Source organism: Etheostoma spectabile, chromosome 19, assembly GCF_008692095.1.
Source record: "Etheostoma spectabile isolate EspeVRDwgs_2016 chromosome 19, UIUC_Espe_1.0, whole genome shotgun sequence".
Taxonomy (NCBI): domain Eukaryota; kingdom Metazoa; phylum Chordata; class Actinopteri; order Perciformes; family Percidae; genus Etheostoma; species Etheostoma spectabile.
This window is the reverse complement of record NC_045751.1, coordinates 14478802-14501263: the sequence shown is the minus strand read 5'-3', so window position 1 is coordinate 14501263 and position 22462 is coordinate 14478802. Positions and strand designations below refer to the sequence as shown.

General features: G+C 43.2%; 1 protein-coding gene across 7 annotated transcripts in view; it reads right to left on the bottom strand.

Annotated features, from left to right (window-relative positions):
• The window catches only part of pcdh7b (protocadherin 7b), a 107760-nt gene that overhangs the window by 45110 nt on the left and 40188 nt on the right, over nt 1–22462 (bottom strand). For 3 of the 7 annotated variants that reach the window (XM_032499239.1, XM_032499236.1, XM_032499232.1), the window contains exon 2: nt 12014–12233. The exons of 2 other annotated variants lie outside the window; for them this stretch is intronic. In XM_032499239.1, coding sequence (XP_032355130.1) covers nt 12014–12233 — 220 coding nt within the window. The remainder of the gene's footprint in view (nt 1–12013; nt 12234–22462) is intronic. 2 more of the 7 variants (XM_032499237.1, XM_032499233.1) reach the window with 1 other exon arrangement.

The following is a 22462-nucleotide window of genomic DNA, read 5'->3' as shown; positions in this document are numbered from 1 at the left end:
AAAAAAAAAAATCCACACCGGAATGGGGGGGATCTCTATGTGCTGATGCATGCTTTCGCGACCAGGTGCACCGAAATTACAAACAACCCAGAGAGAGGGAGGGTTGCACCTATGATGGAAAGAGACTCAGGTGAAATTTGTCAATTCACGGGCTCAATTTGACGCCCCATTGTTGATTACCGGGTGCCAATGCATATTCATCTCAACGTGAAAATAATTTTATTTCACGATGCACCGCTGCAATGCATTCAACTTCAAATCCTTGCATTCCAAGAGACGCAAAAGGGGGATAGAGAGGAGGAAAAAAGAGAACACAGGAGAGTGTTTTTAAGGAAACAAAAGAAAGACAAGAGAAAAAGACTGTACTTTAAAGAAGCATCAAAATGCATTGGGTTGTTCCTTTGTGTTACTTTATGCAGGTGCTGTATGTATTGGAATAAACCATCAGCTGAGGGAGACGGCACAATAGCGAAAATGCTAAAGCTTTTAAATGGGTCAACAATGCATGAGAAATCAGCTTCGCACTCACAAGAGAGGACCAGGGAGAGCGCAAATATTAACAGCACACACACACACACACACACACATACATACATACACAATTTCCTCCTTCTCACACACACACCACCACGCCAATTTCACGGCTGTGTGAATGGCTCAGCGAATGTTTTTCTTAAGTAGGGTGAGCTCTAGGCCTTCATAAAACATGTATGGTGCTAATGCTGACCATTATGTGAATTTCTTGCCTCGCAGTTTCCAGGAAAACTGGTTCGATGGACTAAATGGACAAGCCTTTGTTAAAAAGTCCCTCGCAAAAGCCATTAAGTCACTGTCAACGCTCGGACAAAAACCTCACCCACTGTTCTCTTGAGACCGCTGAGAGAACCACAGAAGGATTGTTCACCGTAAGAAAAATAATGAGTATCCTTTTTTTCACCCCACCCTGACATAGAAAAAAAAAAATAGACAAATGTCTACTTCAGGAAGGGGATTTTTATTTTTCCCCACTAATGCATATATGACCCTAAGTAATTGTGTCCGTGACCACGGTGCCTTGAAAAAAAACCCTGCCAAAATGAAATAAGAAGAGACGAAATAATGAAATTCCTCAGCTAGAGAAACTCAGGAGGATATTGTACCTGTAGGTGCATCAGGCGCACACAGCTGTATATGGAGGTTTTTTTGTGTGTCTGTATGTCTTTCTGTTTGGACAGGTAGTGTGAAGCGATGTTACGAAACCCATCCCCTGGTGTCAAAGTTCGCAGCGTGTGCCCCCTTGGAGACCGCTAACACGGCTCTGCCACAGGGAGGCCACCTTCTATAAACCGTGTTAGCTTTTCATTTCAACTCTTTCCCACCCTCACGTCATACCCTTTCTCCATATGAGTCACATTAACTGTGTCCTCAAAGAGAGAGAAGGCAATAGAGGGAGGGAGAAAAAAGTGGGAGGATAACCCCCTTCTTCCATTGTTACATCCCTTCATCTATTTTTATGAGGCGAAGGAGCGGAGCGGGCAAGAAAGAGGGAGTAAAAATAAGTTGTGGTGGGCCGCGGTAGTTTCGTTGCTCCGCTGAGAGTATGATGCATCGCCGCTCGGATCCATACGCATGTGAAAGGCGTGTGCGCACACACACACAGCTTTACAGTACATGCATTCTTCATTACACACACACGTTTTCTTCAGCACTCAGTAGTGATCCACATCACTTTCTGTAAAGCACTTTATCAAGACCCCACCTACAGCATTTGTAAGCAGTTTATAAAGACTTAATAATGATTTATATCAACAGATAGGACAATTCTACTAGACCTGTATCTCCTATATAAAGCATCTGTTACTGGTGTGCTAACAGTTAGTAAATGGTTGTGAATGCATTCTAACACAGATGCAATTATATGTTGTGATGATATATAACTGCGCATATTTTACAAATAATTTATAGTTGGTTAAAAACATGGACTTTATAATATATGTATATACACATGGGGTACCTAATAAAGTGGCCGGTGAGTGTACACATATATAAATATATATATGTATATATATATATATATAAATATATATATATATATATATATATATATATATATATATATATATATATATATATATTTTTTTTTTTTTAGTTTAAGAGCGCTTTCAGGTCTTTAAAAGAGTTATAACTGTTGACTTACATTAATTACATTTTTAAACACTTACTACTTATAAATTGTTTTTAAATTGTTAAATGCAATTGTTTCTATGGAGATTGTCTCTTTTTAAGCCCCTTGAGGGTTTTTCGGCAATAGTCCATCACATCTTTTTTGTGAAACATATAATACTGTATTAATGTTTTTTGGTGTGAAAATAAAAAAAAATTAAAAACAAAACACTTAAGATGTCCATAGGCTCTTTACAACAACAACATTATTATTATTATTATCATTACTATTATTTTATCATATCATTTTTTGTTTGTATTATTGATATTAAATCCACTAAAGTGATGAGAGGACAGTGACTTTGACCGGTTTCACAGCTGCAGGAATGTCGCATAGTGTGTCTTAACATACCCCACATAGCTCCAGCAACACACTAATATTATCATTAGTTTTCCACATAATGCCTGCCACAACCAAGCATTTGGGTGCCTGTGCTTTGACAGTTTTACAGCATTTAGCTGTGTCTGTGAGTCATCAAACCAACCCGATTAAAGGCGAACATGATGTCAAATTCCTAAATAACACGGCCTAATTGGTATCAATTAGTGGTCGAAGCCAACGCTGCTGGCAGAGTGAGGAGTTTCCTGACAAAATCTCTTCCCAGAAGGAATGCCAGTTCATGGCAATGCCTGCTGGAGATGTGGCACAGCAAGCTGTTCTGTAAATAGGCACACGTGGGTAAATGCGGACGGGGTGGCAGAAGAACACTACAAAAACAAGTTTTTTCGTTGATTTTTTATATTTTGTATCGTTGTTCAGTAGTGCCTGTGTCTGTGGACAAAGTCGTGGGCGGTTGAAAAGCATAGTGTGAACTTGCAATTGAAAAGGTTAAGCTGCTGGTTGGACCAGATGCCACATATACATAATGGGTATAATAAACAGATAAAGACCTAGAACATGGATGCGTCAGCTCTTGCAAAAATACATCCGGAAAGATTTACACAATTTGAATTCCTACCTTAAAGGTCAAAAAGAGTGTCATTGCTCATATTCAACCTGGATCGCACACAGTGAGAATCACAAGGGTATCGGCAGACCTTCACGGAAATGAATTCACGGATATTGGCTGAATGCCAGATACGTTTGTTTCCAGTTGGTTCAATCAGGTTTGGTAAAACATGTTCACCGTTTTGTATTTTCACTGAAAGTTCACATAAATGGGACGTGTTTCATAATCGCCGCATGCATTCCTTATGTGCACAGTTAAATAGCCGGCAAGTTTTTCAGACGCATGGAAAGAATGTGTTGAGCAGGAGAAATGAGTTCCCAGCAGAGTTACTACATGCATGCATTTGTGTATGTGCCTTAACTGTTAGATATGAGGAGGAGGTAGTGAGAGACAGTGTTTGCACATAAAGTATAGTATGTTTGGCAAATGCATGAATGAATGCATGAGCGGCCTCAGCTTGGTGTCGGCCTACAGAATGTGCTAACACCTGAATGTGTTTTTCTGAATTCTGTTTGTTTGTGCTTTTTCAACAAATTCCCCAAAGTGAGAAAAAAAAAATCCTCTCAGCTGCAACATATGTACATACATATGTGTAGTTGTCTTGTGCAGTGATCTTCTTTGGATGCTCAGCTCACGTTCAAGAATCACAAATTGTACAAAAAATAAAAACACTTGCCGGCAGCGAGTAGTATTATTGGAATCCCATGCAGCGAGCCCACTCCCATGCTACAGACCCCCCACTAGGAAAGACATGGTGCCCACTGTGTCCCGGTGCTGCACACCTGATGTTCCTTTGTGCACAACCTGTTCACCTCACCCTCTCTACAATCATGCTCAGAATCCTAACCGCTTATTGTGACGAAAGAGAGGGAAGTTGGAAAGAGAATGAATACCAGGAGGAGGAGGAGGAGGAGAAGAAGGGAAAGATCCAGGGAGGAGGTTGGGTTGGGTTGGGGGGGAGACAAGCAGAAGACAGAGTGTCTGGGAGGAAAGGGGGAGGGAACGAGGGAGTGGAGGACAGGAGGCTTTGGCTGAGTGCCTTGGAGCTGTTTAATTGTCTTCATTGAAGACCGCCCCACCAAACGCTACAAACTGACACATAGACTAGCCAAGAAGTGATGATATTGTGAGAGATGTTGGGAAAGAAAAGAAGAAGAAAAAAAAGGTATGTAGACCAAAAAAAAAGTGAGGCGCTGTCCAAATTAACAGCTGTCGGAGAAAGTGTTTTATTCGGAACATAACAAATGCTCGTGCCATTTGGAGAAAAGCCAAATTGTCAGTCGCCGCTTCATTGCTTCTAAAAAGGCACAAAATGCACATGGCGGCGTGTATGACTGTAGGCCCTCATTGACAGTAAAGTCACGTCGCTGCAGTGCCATGAAACATCATTCTGATCTCCTTCTCTTTCGCCTCCAACTTCTGGCTGTATCAACTCTGCGTACAGATTGCAGAAGACGATGCAAAAGTACAGCTGTCTTTGATGTAAAAAATCAACGCTTGTATACCTTCCGAAAACAACAAGGCTGCATTATTCGAGTGGGCCTTTTAGTGCATGCGCTTGACAATAACAATTTGAAAGACATTTGCTGCCAGTGTTGTGCGTAAAAATGGCCCATATTCTGTACATGCACAGTCAGTATGAAGTGTCTGCACTTTTTTTTCTCTCTCAAACCAAATGGCTGTGTGATGCTTCTCTTTGTATCGACGTTTGTAAGCCAGCTGAATGGCTTTTTTAATCTGTGTTAGGAGTGGGTGTCAGCCTGCCTCTAGTTACACAAAACACCACAGCAACAGTTCCATTATTGTGTGTGTGTGTGTGTGTGTGTGTGTGTGTGTGTGTGTGTGTGTGTTTGTCTGAGTGTGGACACACCACACACATCCGTCCGTCATTTCACATTTATTTTTACTTATACTGCAGTGAGTGTACTATCAGCATCATAACATCCATCCCAATGCTACTCCCATTTGTTTTTAAAGATTGTTTCAAGTTTTAACAAAATTGCCCTTTAACTCGTTTCCTGCCCTCCTCCTACATTATTACTTATTGATGTAAAGGGTTGGTTCATCCAAATTGGAATATCTGCCTCCGACCACTCCTCCAACTATTATAGACGTGAATATAATTTCCAAAATTACACCAAATCAATTCTTCCTTTATTTTAGTTGCATGATTCCAAACTCTTTTTGGGGTTGTTTTTAGATGTCTAAAAGAGGAGTTGAGGTGGAATTAGTAATTCACAAGAGGAAATCTAAAAAGAAACAATGTGTTAAAGAAATATGATTTCTTTTACAGCTGTTCTTCTCTGTTAATTATCTCACAACTGCTCAGACTTATCTAGTAACCCCTTGGGAGGGTTATACAGTTTTGAAGCTAATCAACAAAACAAGCACTTGTCTTAGGACTCTTTCTTTAGTAAAAAGTATCTACAATTGGGAAATGTCTACAGTGAGGTCTGCGAATGACCCACAGTAAGCTGGACATAGTTTCTAGAAAGAGATGTGGCTGCTGAATTTTTCAGCACTGTAGTGGCTACCCCCAAACCTGGCCATATACAACTTTGCATGGCTAAATGAGAATTTGGGTGAACTGATCCTTTAAGACTGCACTGGGTGGGCTACATGGACCACATGTGCTAATGTGGAGAGACAAAGAGGAAGACAGGACTGTACTGTGAATGTGACACTGGGGTATGATTTGAATACCTGCCTGCTCTGGCTGAGCAGTGATCAATCATCTCTCTGTCAAGCGCCACTCCCTGCTGGCAACTTCTCCGTGCATGTAACCCCATCGCTCACTTTTTCCTTCTGTTTCTCATTCTCTATCTCTCTTGTATGTTTTTTTTTTTTTGTTGTTTTTAATTTTCTCTCTATCTCCTGGTTACTTGCCAACCTCCCATCGTTTGATCCACTCCTAGGCTTGTGTGCAATGTGTTACTCATTTACTCTGCCTGGCCACGCTTTACCTCAGTGCTTTCCCTCCAATCATCTCACCAGGTACTCTTGCTCTTTCGATCTCCCTTGCTGTGGGCTTGCCTGAGGATATCACGAAAAGAAATAAGGGGTTTGGGGGTAAAGGACAGATGGAAATGAATGAGAGACACACTGCTGAGGAGTTCGCATGGCACACAATAAAAACTCTGCTGCATTCATCCACATCTTTTATACACTTTTTATGTACAACAATTCATTCTAATTTCTTTTATTTCTGTCCCGCTTTTTTAATTTCCTAATTCATGTTGTAGTGTTTGTGAACTTGCGTCTTTGGGGGAAGTCGACCGGGGGGGTGGGGGGGGGGGGTAGCGTGTGTAACATGCTGACTGATTGCACAAGTGCCTTCCGCTGGGTGATTTTTCGCTACATCGGTTGGTGATGGGCGAAGAGCACACACGCAAAGACACACAAAAACACACAGATACTCCCATCCCTCCACCAAGTTGGGGGAAATCAGACCTAAGACCAGCGCTGCTGCCGCTCCGCTCTTGAAATATGAATGGTTTTAATTAAAAAAACTCGCTTTGCCATCTGGCCCTACAATTGGGCTCGCCTAATGAACAGAGTTTCACACAAACACACACACACAGACACACACACACACAAATTATTAACCAGGCTAAGCAGCATTCCAACGGGCATAGCCTCGGAAATAGAGAGAAACAACATGAGTGAAGTGATCTAGTGAGGTGCATCACAGAGCTGGAAAATGATGAAGTCCCTCATTGTGCTGAATGAGGAGTGAGTGTGAGTGGCTTAAGCTTGTGTTTTTATGTGACTGAGCATGTGTTTGTTCATTTCTCTGTGTAAAATTGTACATTTCAGTCAATGTGTTGGTCTTGTGTACGTTAGCGAAGGCTCAGACAGTGTCTGTACTCTAGCTCTACTCTGTACAACTGCTGTGGGTGTGCCACTTGTCTGTCTTCCTCTATCGGACCAGTTAGCCAACACTAAATGATGATGTTTGTAATCCAGAGGTAGTACCCCAAGATTTCTCAGCGGGAGAGACAGGAGAGAGAGAGCCTGGTGTGTGTGTGTGTGTTGGAGGGTGGTTGTCTGGCAGCCAAACCCCAGAAACGTGGGAGGCATGCTAACGTTAGCAGCCAGTAGGACGTGCTATTACTCTCTTACAGGCCACAATAAATTTGCACTATTCATCTGTCTTAACAGCCAGCGTAAATGAAATCAGGCATCAGCCTCTGTGAGATGCACTCAGTGATGTAGTGGTAAGGAAAAAAGTGGAGTAGACCAAAATATATCTATATGCAGATAAACACAACAATATAAACAGGAATATCTTTTTTTTTAAGAAGCTTTTCCCTCTTTAAAACTCTTCTGGTTCAATCCTCTATATTACACACACTACTGTCTAGATAGGATACTTTGCCTACCTGTCATAGACTGTTAATATTAATGGTCAAAGCATCCAGTACAGAAAAGAGCTGCAAATGCGGAATTGCGTTAAACCTGCATTCTGTCTGAACTCCAGCAGGGGGCAACACATGGAGTTGCAAAAGGAGGTCAGTTTCTGTAGAAGTCTATGAGAAAGTTACCAACTTCTCATTTGATTTATCACCTCAGTAAACCTTTTCATAACATCTATGGTCTCAATCACTAGTTTTAAGGGTTCTGCAATACATAATGATGTTCATTTTTTTAATTATGGTCTTGTTGATTTAAAATCAGCGATAAAACGGGGTGTTTTAGGGCGTGGCTATGATGTGATTGCCAGTGAAAATGTGTAACATAACATAGGGTGTGAGGGCTCCTGTCTCCCTCCTCCCTCTCGTCTAAAATCGTCACATCTGCAACAGATCGTAGCAGATCTCCACAAACCAATGGGTGACATCACACATGCTCTGTCCATTAATATGAACCGTCTATGTTACCTGTGTATAGCGTTAGCAGCAGAGCACACACAATTGTATTGACTCACAGTTGAATTCGAGGAGGTAAAGCCAAAGTGAAAGGTACTAATTATGCATAAGCATTTTTTATTCTATATCAAAAGCCGCTACATAATGACTCACGTTGTGGATCAAATAGGATAAATCCTCGCCAGCGTGACCGACAAGCACAGCCCTCTGCATAGCTGCACTGATGTAATGGACAATGATACTACATCTTCAGTGCCGCGGGCTGTTCACATTTGCGCAGAGGTTTCATCTGAAAACGCTTTGCACACCTCACTCATGATAAAAGGCCAGAGTGGAAGCATGCTATTTTCAGGTGTACTTGAACTTACACAGTAAAAAATTGAAAAATCCACTTGGCAACCCCCACCCCTGGTGATGTGAAGATCAATAATAGAGCAATGAGTCTTTGACCCACCGATAACGCTGTACATCTGGAAGGGCTCTTTGACATCCATAACGGCCTAATCGGGTGTTTGTCTCTAAACACTCAGCGTTTATGAATATCTGATGAGCACCGGGGTAAGCTTATGAATAAGTGAGGGGCCCAGCTGTGCATCAAAAAGATCAAGACTTTGCAAAACATAGCAAATGCCATAGCTGAGCACTATATGATACTATCCAGCTCTAGATTTTTGGTAAATTGAATGTTTTTCTTGCTGTAAAGACTACAAATTATTATTATTTGTGCGCTGTTCAATGTTACAAAGTCAGAAACATAACGATGCAGCTGAATTTTCATAGGTTGCAGACATGCAGTGTGTCTCTCACTCTGCTAAAGCAACGTCTGTGAAGGGGAAACTACAGAGGAGTTTTGTGTGATCGCTTGTGCCGAGTGGACTGGGTCAAGAATGTTCATATTCCCGCGATGACCCCGACACTCCCTGTTTTTAAGACCGTCTTGGATTTTTTTATTTTTTTATTTGACACTCCCCATGGAAAGAAGTTAACCAATAGAAAATAACAAAGTTTGAATCCTGACCTTGATGAAAGAGATGAGGAAAAGTAAATACAGTCCCTCGGTAAATCTGTGCATGGTGGAGAGAACGGAAGAATGGAGAGCGGGAGGCACAAGAGTGAAAAACAAACTGTGTGTGTGTGGATGTGTTGGTGTGTTGGTGTGTGTGCATTCATATGTGTAAGGCAGAAGAGCAGCTGCAGCGGAGGATGATTGTTCCTGCACATTGTGCGAACATCGATCGACAACATCCAAGTTAGAAGCCAGAAAAGGGACGGAATCAAACAGGGACACGGGCCTTTGTTCCTGACACAAAGCAATGGCAATCAAAAATAATGAATCAGTAACACTGTGAATGGAAAACAGAAATCCTCAAACTGACACTCTGGCCGCAAAGTCTTGAATTGACATCAATCGCTTTCATCTACACACACACGCGTGCACCCACACACACACACACACACTCTTACTTCCCTATTTGCTTGCTTCCTTCTGTTCGTCTACAAGACAATATAAAAACCACGAATAACTGTCGCATTACGCGCATAAATGCCTGCAATTACCTGTCGCTAATGATGCCCATGCCAACACTGAGCACCACTGCAAGCCATCTGCTAACTTTTGTTCTCCCTCTTTCCTCATAACTCCCCTCATTTTATAAAAGGAGCAAGGGCTTCAAATAAAGCAGTGTGTGATGTGTGTGTGTGTGTGTGCTTTGGCTACAACACAAGGGGGAGTGCTAATGACTGTAGTTAGCATGGCTCTAGAGGCTGAAGCACTTTGCCAATATTTGCCCTAACCTCTGATGATTGCATTTACTTTACACTTAGGCATTTTGCTGATACCCTTATCCATGGTGACCTAGCATAAGTGAGCAAGCAGGGGCTCAGAGTCTTCCTCAAGGACACATTACCGGGAACAAATAGCTGTTTTTGATTGAACGACAGGACCAAGACCAATTACAGTGTCTCAAATCACCCCGCTGCTCCCTACCTAACTCCAGGTTATTATTATAAACTGTAATTGTATGAATGTGCTGCAAACTATTCAGAGGTTGCTTTGAAAACAATATGTTGAACAAAAACAGGCCAATATTCGCATGCACTCTCACTCACACAGCTGCCTTTCCATCTACACACACACTCATACACACACGCACACACCCATGCACACACCAGTTCAGCTGATCTCACAAAGATAGCGAGTAGCAGCAGAGCTTGTTGTTTCTCTTGGATGGAGACTGATTCATGAATTGACCTTGACTCTGTTCCTCCAACAAATCTCCTCTAAAACTCCAGTGTGTTTTGCAATAGTACCTTCTGAAACCATGGGAAAAGGAGAATTTACAACATATACGCAGTGAGCTGAAACCTGGATTGATGGGGATTATTCCACCATGTATTTTGGGTCAGTGTGCTAATTGTACAATATTTCACATCGGACAACATTGTATGATACATGGGCTTTTCTTTGGTGTTCAACATTCCATTTTGTTTCACTACTTATATTTTTATTTTTAAAGTAGATTTGATTGACAGCCTTATCACACTTTTCATCTCACTGTGTGCTCTGCCTTTGGCTGTCCCTGTACTATTACTTTAAACCGAGACCAAATTGAAATGAATCTTTTAATTGGGTCTAATTTGGCCATTAAATCAGGGCCTGTTGTCTAAAGAAAAAGATTGTAAGTATCCACAAGGTAGCCCTATGATCTTATATTACTGTGGTTAAAATCCCTTTAAATCTGCATTAAGGCCAACATATGAGAAAGCTCACTGTGGACACCGGTGTAACTGCCTGTTTGATGTGCACATCTGTCCGCTTTGCCTGTCATTGCAAACCCATAACTAGATATATTACCCTCTCCTTAAAGGATGTTTGGGCCTCACCTTGTGGCTACAGTGGAGTATTATACTGACTCCACTGATCTGAGACAAGTCAAGACATCATCTCCAAAAACAGCTCTATCTAAAAAGACCGGATTTGAATCTTTGAGCCATTTGAATATCCTTATCCTAAGCTGCAGTGGAGAAGCCTCTGCACTTAGGCTTAACACTCTCAAGACAGCTCCTCCTTGTTAAGCATCGCCTCAGACTCCTAGAGTATGAGTGGGACCATTACCCCCATCTCTCACTGCACTCCCAGACACACACACTCACACATATTTAGGTCTTGGTACGAAACTAGCTGCTGTGAGAAGGTTCTGCAAGGGAAGATGCAGTGCTGTACCCAGGGACTGCCTTTACTATACGCTGTTTTTCCACTTCTCCCACTCACTTTCTCTAGGCTGTTTTTTTACATTACAACCGAAAGAACAGCTCTATCTCCAAGTTGTAGAAAAATGAACTCCTTCATATGGGCCTTAAGCCAAAAACACATTACAAATAAGTACAGCAGCTAACTGTACATAGCTTCTAAACAATTCAAGTTGCGTATTACCCCCCTCTGTTACTCCTCCTTTACTTTATCTCAAAGAACACACACAGATCTTATACATCTATCCTCAGGCCAGTTGAAACGTAGATGACGAATGAAATTAAACTGGAATTGTAAAGAAATGAGAGAGGACAAAAGAGAGAAAGACGGCCTGAAAGGTGTTGATCTTAATGAATATTTCTGTTACATAAATTCCCTCGTGTAGCTCCTTTGCTCAAATAAGCCTGCTATTTCTGAAACCAAATCACAGGTTTCATAATAAATCCCACACCTTGCTTTCACATGACATTTGTGGAAGGGCTTGTTGCAACAGCTTCTACATCACAACCTTAACCCCAAATTACACCTGGCATACTACAAAACTAACCAAAATCGAAGCCAAAAATCATCTAAAGAAATATCTAACAAATGTTCAAAAAACACAGACCCTCTTCTTGTTTTTGTATGTTTCTGACACTGTCTACCGTCGGGCGCTCTGCTGTGGTGAATGCTCTAGGCAGTATGTGCGTGTGTGTTTCCTGTATCTCAACGCTTTCTTAATCTTCTTTAGTGTTTGCCCCTACCATTTTCCATGTGCTCTGCCTCACCGACACTGCCATCCGGCGTTGTCCTCTCGTAGCTGTCCTCGGGGAGGGGAAGGGCGCCCAGCCGGGGACCCGATGAACTCTTGCTGCTGGGTGTCTCCGACTCGTCCAGGCCACTGTCGTAGCAGCTCTGCAGCGATCCCTGCTGGTGAGGGTCCTGGGGCTGGCTCACCACCGAGAAGGTCACTCGGCGAAACGGCTACAAGAGAAACCAAACGGCCGGGGGTCACTATACCTACTATGTTTTCCTTTTTTTTTTATTTTTTTTTTTTGGTATTGTTTGACGACAGCTAGGGAGTTGGGTCCTCCTGGTTTTTGGAAAGGGATTCTGGGTCAGGGTGGTAGAGAAATTAGGATAAAAGGGGGCATGGGTTAGGAGACTAAGCTTTAAAAGGTGCTAACTAGATTCCAAGGACACAACTAACAAGGCTAACCAAGCTAGCTGTGATGTCACTTCACTAACAGGGCTAACCAGGCTAGCTGTGATGTCACTTCACTAACAGGGCTAACCAGGCTAGCTGTGATGTCACTTTACTAACAGGGCTAACCAAGCAAGCTGTGATGTCACTTCACTAACAGGGCTAACCAAGCTAGCTGTGATGTCACTTCACTAACAGGGCTAACCAAGCTAGCTGTGATGTCACTTTCCTCACCCCAAAAAGACACAGAACCTAATCGGCTCCATCACAGTACAATAACCAACAAAGACCTTTTCATCAGCACCAACAGGGTCATGTCTTTCTTTCACTCTGAAAACTTACAATGGAAGACGTTGTAACAAGGACATGGAGGAGGCTATACAAAGGCTCGCTTGGAGCTCAGGGGACCAAGAAGACATGGCAACCTGCAAAACCTGTGTTTCAAATCCAGCTAAGAAGGAAAGAACGCACCGGCCTCATTCACTTGTTTGCTCACTAAATAAAGAGGACAGGGTGAGCGAGAGTCCGGCTCTGCAGGAAGTCCGATTAGAGTCCGCAGAGCGAAAGCACAAAGGCAAGTGCACACAAACTCACACACAGGGACACCTACCCGAGTGCAAAAACACTACAGCTTTCCCTAGGTGACCTTCGGGTTAACGTGGGCAATATGTGTAGCCTGCTCTGAAACATTATTGAACAGTGTCCTGAGTTACGCAGTAACCGAGCATGTCATGAAAGTGGAGGCCTCTTGCTCACTGTCTCGGTCCGTTTTCCTTCCTCCCCATCTCTCAGTCCCTGTCTGAGCGTTGTACAGAGGTAATGGTAGAGTGTGTGTGTGTGTGGGGGGGAGAGGGGGGAGGAAGAGAAAGCGGGAGAATGAGCATGAGGCGAGGAATGAAAGATCAGACTTGGTCATTACCAGAATAAATGGCATAACAAATGGCTAATGCCGTTCATTAATTAGATACAAACACAGGAGCTTTGCCTCTGTTGCTTCTCCTCCAACACCTTGTTGTACTTCATCATTTGTTCTCCTGCCCCCCCCCCTTTTCTCCCTCCATCCTCCATTTTGAGAATGTTAAACAGAACAGAGGCACACACCTCAAACAGTATCTCTTTTTCCCCTCTATCTCCTGCCATTCGTCGCAAATTGTCTCCGCTGATGAAGTGAAATCTGTTATCTGCCTCTGTGATCGGCAACTGCGTCTTTAATCTGTGTATCTATCCATTCCCCATTGAACGCCGTCATTTGATCTGATAGGCAGATGCCAAAACATCATGTCAAGCTCTTGTCGTGCTCGATGGATATTTTTGCTATGCATGGGGCATTCTCAGCAAGTGTTGACAGGTCACATCGGAAGGTGAATTCTTGTTGTTTTGTCATCCTAAGACCCTTACTGTAAGCACGACTAAGTCTCTGCCAGGCACATGCCGTGAAAGATTCTCCTTTTGATAATGAAATTACCCACAAGCCATTGGGAATAAAAAATGGGCGTCCTTTTGCAGTGTATGCCTGTGTGGAAATTTGTGAATTTATTTATATATTTTCCCGCCCGGTTCTTTTTCTCTGGCTGGCTAGCACAGCAATCTTGGCAATAAATCCTGTTTCCATGTAATTACAATCAACACTCAACAAATGAATTGGTATAAATATTCATGCAAATTTCACTTGGATAGTCAAACATTTGTTGCATAATTAAAACCGTGGGCCCAGAAGGAGAATTGCTCTCTGTATGTGTAATAACACTTGAAGAGATGCTAAGATATTAAACCATGTTTTTTTTTGTTTTTTTTTGTTTTACTCTGTTACCACAAAACACTTTGGTGTGAGGTGTGTGCTAACAAATCCCACAGCTTTCCTGTGGGGGGGTGGGGGGGTGGAGATATAGTGGAGTGCCATACTCTCTGGGAAACACTGTTTTCTAATGATACAAATTAAATGACTATTGCCTAATGAATTGCTGGCGAGACCATCGCAAAGAAAGGAAACACTCGAGCAGGCGCGCACCGAGGGAAAATTGAGTTTGGGAGAGAGAAAAGAAGCTGACGGGAAGAAAAAAAAAAAAAGTTAAATGAACAAATAGATTTTATTCACCTGAATGTCCCCTTATTTTCACTGGAGGGAGAGCAAGACAGACGAGAGAGAGAGAAGAAAAAGCTGATTTGTTTGCAGACCAGAAATGGAGTTCACACGGAGAACGCCGGAGGCTTTGGATTACAATCTACAGCAACCACCGTCTGCACAGCGACCTTCGCTCCATTCAGTCTGTGTCTTTTAAATAAATGAATAAACTAAAAAGCGATTCTTTCTTAGTCATTTTTCTCATATGCTTGTGTGTGTGTATATGTCTAGGTGTGTGTCTCAGAAGTCGTCGGGGAAGAAAAATGAATTGTCCAACATGCCATGTGAAAGCCCATTTGGTTGTCACAACCCAATGCATTTTTCTCTCTCTTTCAAGTATTCATAGGGAACAAATTTAAGCTTTGCTAAGCTAAGCATTGCTTGTCGCATGGCCAAACCACAGGGAAAAATTAACTAAATTAACTGCCATGCACACACAATCAGGGTTGACGGCTGGGGTTTTCTTCTGCCCCGAAGATACTTGTAACTAGCTAATGTATGAGAGAAGGCGAGGGTGATTCTACATTGTGAGAAGTAAAAGCAGGCTGTGGGTGTTACAGTAAAACCTTCCCCCTCGCTGTCTGTCCATGCTGTCATATGGCACAGAGCTGACCTCCTCTCACCAGATACTGGTCATTTTCAGAACCGGGGAGTTTGTTAAGCCTGACTGAGTACGTGCCCTTTGATGCCGGCCCCTCTACCTCCTACCCTGCCTCCGCGGTCCACTCAGCTGCCAATCAATCTAACAGTGCACAAACACAAACCCACTGAAATGGCATGACCCCAGTCCCATCTAATTTTAAAGAAGAGACACAATTTTTCTAAAAAAAAAAAGACTTAAGAACAAATACAGTGTATTGACTGTCTATTGTGTGATGGATCATTTTAAAGTCTGGGATTCAGAGATTCTTAAGAAAAATATCACGAAGCAAAACCTCATCAAACGGTTCCACTTTGCCATAACACATACAGTATAGCCATGCATAAAGTACATGGCTAACCCCCATGCTGTGTCCAGCCAGAAAGTGGCCGCGCTTTCAATGTTTGGCTTTCATTACAAGTTAGCACTGGTTGGCTTTATCTTCACCAGATGCTGGGACCCCTTTTCAGAGGGCCTCTTTGCCTGTGATTGAAAGCCAGCTGTGACAGCCATGGGTGATTGAGCAAATCCGTCATCCCAAAAAGTGAACAATGCAAACAAGCCACAGGTTTACTGGGAGCTCTCGCCGAAGCTTGGCCGGCCTATTTCCTGGACACTGAAGGGAAAACACATGGGCTGCCTGACTCAAGTAAAGCTAGAGCCAATAAAAACAGGACCGTGTCAATAATGTGTGACCTCTTGGATTTGCTTTTCATTTCCTCCCCCCACTCTAAACTAGACGTTGAGCCGCTGTCAGCAGCACTATGTTTGAGCATTACTTCTTCTTTTATCTCCCAGCACACCTTGAATGGGTAAAACATTGTTTTGAGGTAGAACGCTCTGCTTTGCGTGAAACCTCAACATTATTAAAATCAATGGCTCTAGTCAAGGTACATTACTTAAGGCGATACAGTAGCCTTAATGTCAAGCGTTTTTCCTCCAATGCCACTCATTAATGATCATGATGCAGTACATGTACAGAGCACACAATGGTGACATTGGTTATTCTCTACTGCCACTCCTCATCCACTTTGGAAGCCTTTTGAATCCGATCTCCTGGATCTCTGGATTTATAATTAAGCCCACCTTCAACAGAGCCTCCGGACGGTGTGAAGGATAATGGGACCATGTAGGTAGGTTTGCTTGGAAAACACAGTGTGTGTAATTTCATCTGTAAATACCTTTTGGCGGATGCCAGTGACCCACTACCGTGAACCACAGGAAGTAATTGTGGCTGGGCAGGACTTGAGGCAAGGGGAGCAAGCATAAACTACAGGGCTAGTGTCTTATTGCAGTCAACCAAAAGAAGATGGAGGGATACAGAGAGGAGTGTATGGGTAAGTGAGAAGGAGAAACGGATAAAGAGGCCAGTCAAACCGGGGTGAGGGAGGAAGACTCGGAGAGAGTGAGTAACACATGAGTACGGCCATGATTGCCAAAAGTGCCAGTCGGTAATTAAGAAGCCATGTTTCATTTTTAATGGGCAACCAGACAGAGACCTGTGATACGCCACCTGAGACACACAGAAAGTGCCAAATAGCCATGGTACACCAAACAACATACTTGCTGGGATCTTAAATTGCCTTAACCCAATCGCGGCTGCAGCTCAAATGCAGGTGAAGCTTGCTGTAATTCCAATACTGGTGAATTAAAAAGATCATGAGATACACTAATGCTGAAAGCGATAAATGAGACAAATGCCCTCAAGGTGAATGTCTGACTGGAAATCAATTGGAATGGGATCAGGGTGGATTCAGGTTCTGTTTGGGTGCTGCTCAGTTGCACTTAATTACTATGCTAAGCTAAGCTACAGACAGAACGCTGCTGCCTGGCTTCGGTAGTCAAAAACAAGAGGCCGAATGTGGATGATCTTTCAGGTGTGGTAGTGCCAGGGGGGAACTTTCAAAAAGGGTTTTTGTCAGGGCCGAGTAAGTTGAAGGAATTTTGGCGGAGTTTCTGGCTGCAGCTTTGTTAGCGTAACCGCCTGAGTCTCAGGTATCATGTTCTAGCCTCACTGATAGCTATGGCCCTGTCAAGCTCCAGTGCTCCTCCTAACTTCCTCACGTTCCCCCGTCTTCTTCAAGCTTCACTCCTCCGCACACATTCCTCCCAGGTCGCTCAGGATGAAGGGGAGAAACCGGGCTAACATTTCCAAAGAACACCCAAGACTCCGGGAGAAAAGAAAAGACAAAAGCAATGCCAAGATAAAAGAGGCTCTTGCGAGTTCCGATTTTTTTTCAGATTATCTTCTGAGTCAACAAAGACGCAAAGAGTGTTTTTTCTCTTCTTCTTCTTGTTTTAGTCTGCTGAGTTTGGAAAAAAAAAAAGTTTTTTTTTCATATCTTGCCAGACAGCCGTTCTCACAAGGGCATCAAGCTGCCTGTTCCTCTCCTTAACTGTGCCCACAAATAATGGCTTGGAATATAATAATGAGAGATCAGATTGTTAAATTTGAATGCATGTCAGGAAGCTGTAAGGTCATACAATCCACATGGGTCCAAAGCTTGATAAGAAAAAAAAAATTGTTAAACCCCTTTAAAAATACTTTTATTACAGGAGTGCAGACATTATGGGCAACACAGCACACAGCCTCGTTAAAAGTTGATGATGCTATTAGCACTCCCTTGTCAATTTTTGAAACCCTGAGTATTTTTTTACCCTTCTGTTTTACCATGTGGTAGTTTTATGATCTGACCACACAAGCCAATCAATTGAATGTCCTTCAGCGCATGTCTCCTGGCGTTCTCTTGAGTCTTTACTGACCCTTTATTGAACTCTTTGGCAGAAGAATTAGCTCTATAAATATATGTGCTCCATTAAGAAAAGACTATTCAATAAATCCCCGCCTCCCAAAAAACAAAAGCGGGAAACCCAAAGCATGATCTCCCTGATGCTTCTGACTATTGTATGGTTGGGGTTGTGCCATAAAAAGTTGTTGCTAGGCACAAAAAGGCCTCCGAAAAAAACTCGGGAGGGATAGCGTCTTAGTGCATTGGGAACTACTTTTGGATTGAGAAAAAGGAAGTGGGAATTGAAGTGGGAAAACAAAGATGCAAAAGTTGGAGAGAGTCTAAGGAAGTAACAAAGAAATGGGAAAGGATAGGAAACAGATGAGAAAGAAATGAGAAAGTTGGTGATCCTTCCAATCCCAAATGTCATTTTCTTCCTTCATCCATGCCACCCTTTAGTCGTTTCTTTGCCCGGTGTGTTTGGAATGCCTTTGGAAGACTGCCACAGCTACCACTTTCCTATTAGCATGCTCCCCATGCGCACAGCCGGAGAGACAGACCCGCAGGAAGAAAAAGAAATGGAAGAAGAAAAAAAAAAAGATCACACATGGTTACTTTCTTAAACTCCGGGCTAAACTTTTAATTGCTCTTCAAGTGGCGGATTAGGCCATTGGAGTAACAGAGATACTATTCAGGGGGGATGCGTTTGAACATCTTCGGAAGCTTAGCCCAACCCCTGACCTGCTCTGAATGGCAAAAGAGAAGTGTTTTATTTTTATTTTATTCTTTATGGTTGATGGGAGGGGAGATGGGTTGGGGGGAGGGGGGCGTTGAGTGGCAGTGGATTAACTTCAAGCTGACAAATAACACACCCTTTGTGGGATTCTGTTGCTTTTCGGCTGGGCTGCAGAAACCCCATCACAGGGAGCCTGGTGTCACGTAGCTGATAGCATGGGGATGAAGGACCTAAAAAATGAGACATATAGGCTTCATAGGTCATAAAGGGAGGCTTGTCATTGTCAACCAAATAACTAATGTATTTTGCGTTCATGCTGTGGTACATGTTTGCGTCTGTCTGTCGCGAATTATGTTACATCCTCTCATTATGAATGGATGGGGGCCTTCTCCTGTGTCGCCATGTTAGAGCCACTGCTGCTGACACAAGCTGGGAATGAGTTTCAACCAAACCCTGACGCTGGTGTTGCTTACATAGAGTCTGCCTGCAAAACCTTGAGATCGCGTTTCGTACTTTTTTTTAAAAATTCAGCCCAGTTTGCACACCGACATGTGCACATGCACGTGTGCTAGTGAAATCCCTCCCTACGCACTCAAGCACACAAGTGCCTCTTATCTGTCTGAGTGAAAGTGTCTGTGTGTGTCATGTCTTTGGCATTGTCATGTCATTTCACATGTCAGCATGTCATCATCGTAGGTTCCCAGTTCTGGCATGCCATGGCATGAGGGGGGGGAGAGATCTAGGTGTTGTGTCACAGCAGCGGCCGGGCTGTATCTGACCAACGACCTACTACTGTCAGTTCATGACGAGCCTGGGGCTGGCGCTAACGTTGGCTTCTTGTGACACAGGTCTGGGTGTCAGCAAAAAAAAAAAAATGACATGGCATCAACGAAGCCAAAGCGGCCAAATGCCAGAGCTGAGCACTCGCTGCCACGGATATGAGAAACAGCAGCTCACTTGTTTTGCTACCTGCCCCGTGCAAGCACTGATGGGAGATTAAGCAGCCTTCAAATGCTATATCGAAGGAAGTGAATGTCAACGCAGAGTGAAAGAACAAGGAAAAAAAAAAGCCAGTGATGGGATCTGCAGAGATGGACAGATTTGTAGAGAGAATGATAAAGAAAGAAGAGGACTGAGATAAAGGAGAGAGAAAGATAAATGATTCTTTATTTACCATTCTGAGTCACTGATGACAGATAACCTGCATTTATGGGATCAAGGCTGCCATCCAAAAAGACAAAGGAGACACATAGATTGGGGGAGGTTAGAGAGCATAGCAAGCTTTTCCCCTGATGAGGCGTCCTATTTGGGTATGATAGTGCAGGCATGTATCATTCATTTTGGATAAGTTGTGTGTGTGTGTGTTTTTAGCGCCAGTTTGTACTTATATGTGTGTATGTGCATTTGTCCTCATGTCATATTTAGAATCACCGTCATTTCTTTAATTATTTAAAAAGAAATGTTTAAAGATTATTTTTGGGTCATTTCAGCCGTTAATTTGACAGGACAGTTGAAGACATGAAAGGGAGGAGAGAGGGGGAATGATAACCAGCCGCAGGTCGGAGTCAAACCCTGGCCCGCTGGGTTGAGGAGTGAACATCTATATATGGGCACCCGCTCTACCAACTGTGCTTTCTGGGCGCCAAGAATCACCCTCATTTCATCAGGATAGCACCACCAGGTGGCGTGTCTTTGCGTTGATGCAATAAATCCCAACTGTATGTCCTGTTCATTTCACTTCCACACACGTCCCCTATAGATCATGTCTACCACCTGTTCCCTACAAGCGAAGCATACAACAATTACATTCCAATTTATTACAAATGAGTAATTAAACCCTAATGTCAGGATACATAAACTGACGGAGAGAAGGGAGAGGATGAAGGAGGATGGAAAAGAGCCCAAGGCAAGTGAGGGAAGGGATAAATACAGAGCAGCGGAAGAGGAGAAGGAATTGAAAGAGAAGTGTGCAGTCGCTAACGTGCTACACTCTGCTGGTGCAACATGCGGATTATGAAAAATGGAGTGGCTTTACACACTTATGCGCACGTTTAACAGACCTGGAAACTTGGCACTGAAGATGTTCCTCCCCTCCACAATTCTCCCTGTCATGTTCCCTATCCCTCCATCCTCGTTCATCATCTCAACTCGCCCCTGTTATCTCCCAACTTCCCTCTCTCCCCTATCTCCAGTCTCTGTCACTCTCGCACGCTCCCTCCCTACCTTGCTATCTTTGTCGAGATCACGCAAGGTCAAACCTCCCTGACGTTTGATGGATGAAAATGGAATTAAGATGAAAGCACACTTTCAGATAATGAAGATCTGCGGCGGGAGATTAGGAAGCTGAGGAGGCAGCTGAGGTGCCGACCAAATTAATATTGAAATTTATGTGTGTTTGGCTCAGGCCCAGACAATCCCCATGTGTTATTTTCACCAGGGGGCCAAAGTGGAAAACATAACAGAAATGTTAATAGCATTTGAGGAGGGAAGGGGGGGGGTAGTTTTTTCTTTAGCCGGTAGTGTTCATTTTGTCTGACATAGGAATGCACAATGCAGCCATTCAGGAGCAGATTAGGGATTGTGTCGAGGACCATTAAACATGCACACCTGTTGTGTGGGGCGCTTGAAGATTAAATATCTCAAATTTACGTGTGATGTTTGAAGGTACAGTGGATGAGTACGCACGCTCCTTTGACCATGTGCCAGAAATTTGCAGTGACTTTGAAAAGCGTATGACATACACAAAGTGACGCACGCAGGTGAATATACATTTTACAATCCAATCTTTACCATCTCAGCAGTTCTAAAGAGCTGGATCAGTGTGTGTGTGTGTGTGTATGTGTGTGTGTGTATGTGTGTTACAGAAGATAGGCGAAAGTGATGAGGCCCAGTGCCTCAGAAAGCATCACATACATACAGTCTATCAAGGCCCTGTATCAGTGTCTGATGACGGTGATATGAACACTAATCTGCATGTAGGATAGTCCTCTCCTCCAAGGCACTTCTTTAAGTGCACTTAGCCAACAATGTCTCTCTTCTCCTATCCTTTCCACATTCTTGCTATCTCTTTGACACTATCCCCAACCAATGGGGGGGGGGAGCAGAGAATATCCACAGTGTGCTCTTAAGGTCTCATTTTCGGCTCCAGCCCTATTAGATCGCATTACTTAGTTGTTGACTAGGCAGCCATTTTGGGGCAGCTAATGGGAAATTTGATAATGGCGTCAGATTGTTTTGGTCCCCACTGTCACAAGCTTTCCGGCACTCTAGTTGCGGTGGCACTTTGTTAAGGGAGAAACACGGGAGTGTTTTTGAAAAATACAATTAACAGTGCAGCTTGTTTGTTCCCTCTGGTATTTCTGCCCAATAAGTCAAAAATAAATTCTGAAAAACATTGGAGGAGTGCAAGAAAAGCTCATGCGTAGTTCGGCTTGGCCCTGTTCTTGTCCTCTCTAAGCTGCAAGCTGTTCCCCCTTATTAAATGAAGGAAAGAAAAAAAAAACGTTTTCAGGTTACATAGGAGATTGCCAACAATGAAGCTCTTTGTTAAGACATTAAGTAAACAGGCCGAATGCAGAAAACCTTTTTTTTCACCTTAATCAAAGGTTGCAGAAAGGTCAAACAGGAATGATTACTGGACACCTGTGCCTGCTCTTCATTGTGCTCCGAACCAGTGTACATGTGCCCTTTGCCATTAATCCCCACCTAAAAGTGTGTGTGTGTCTGTGTGTGTGCGAGTGCGAGTGCGTTTGTGCTAACCTATCACCTTACCGGCAGCTGGT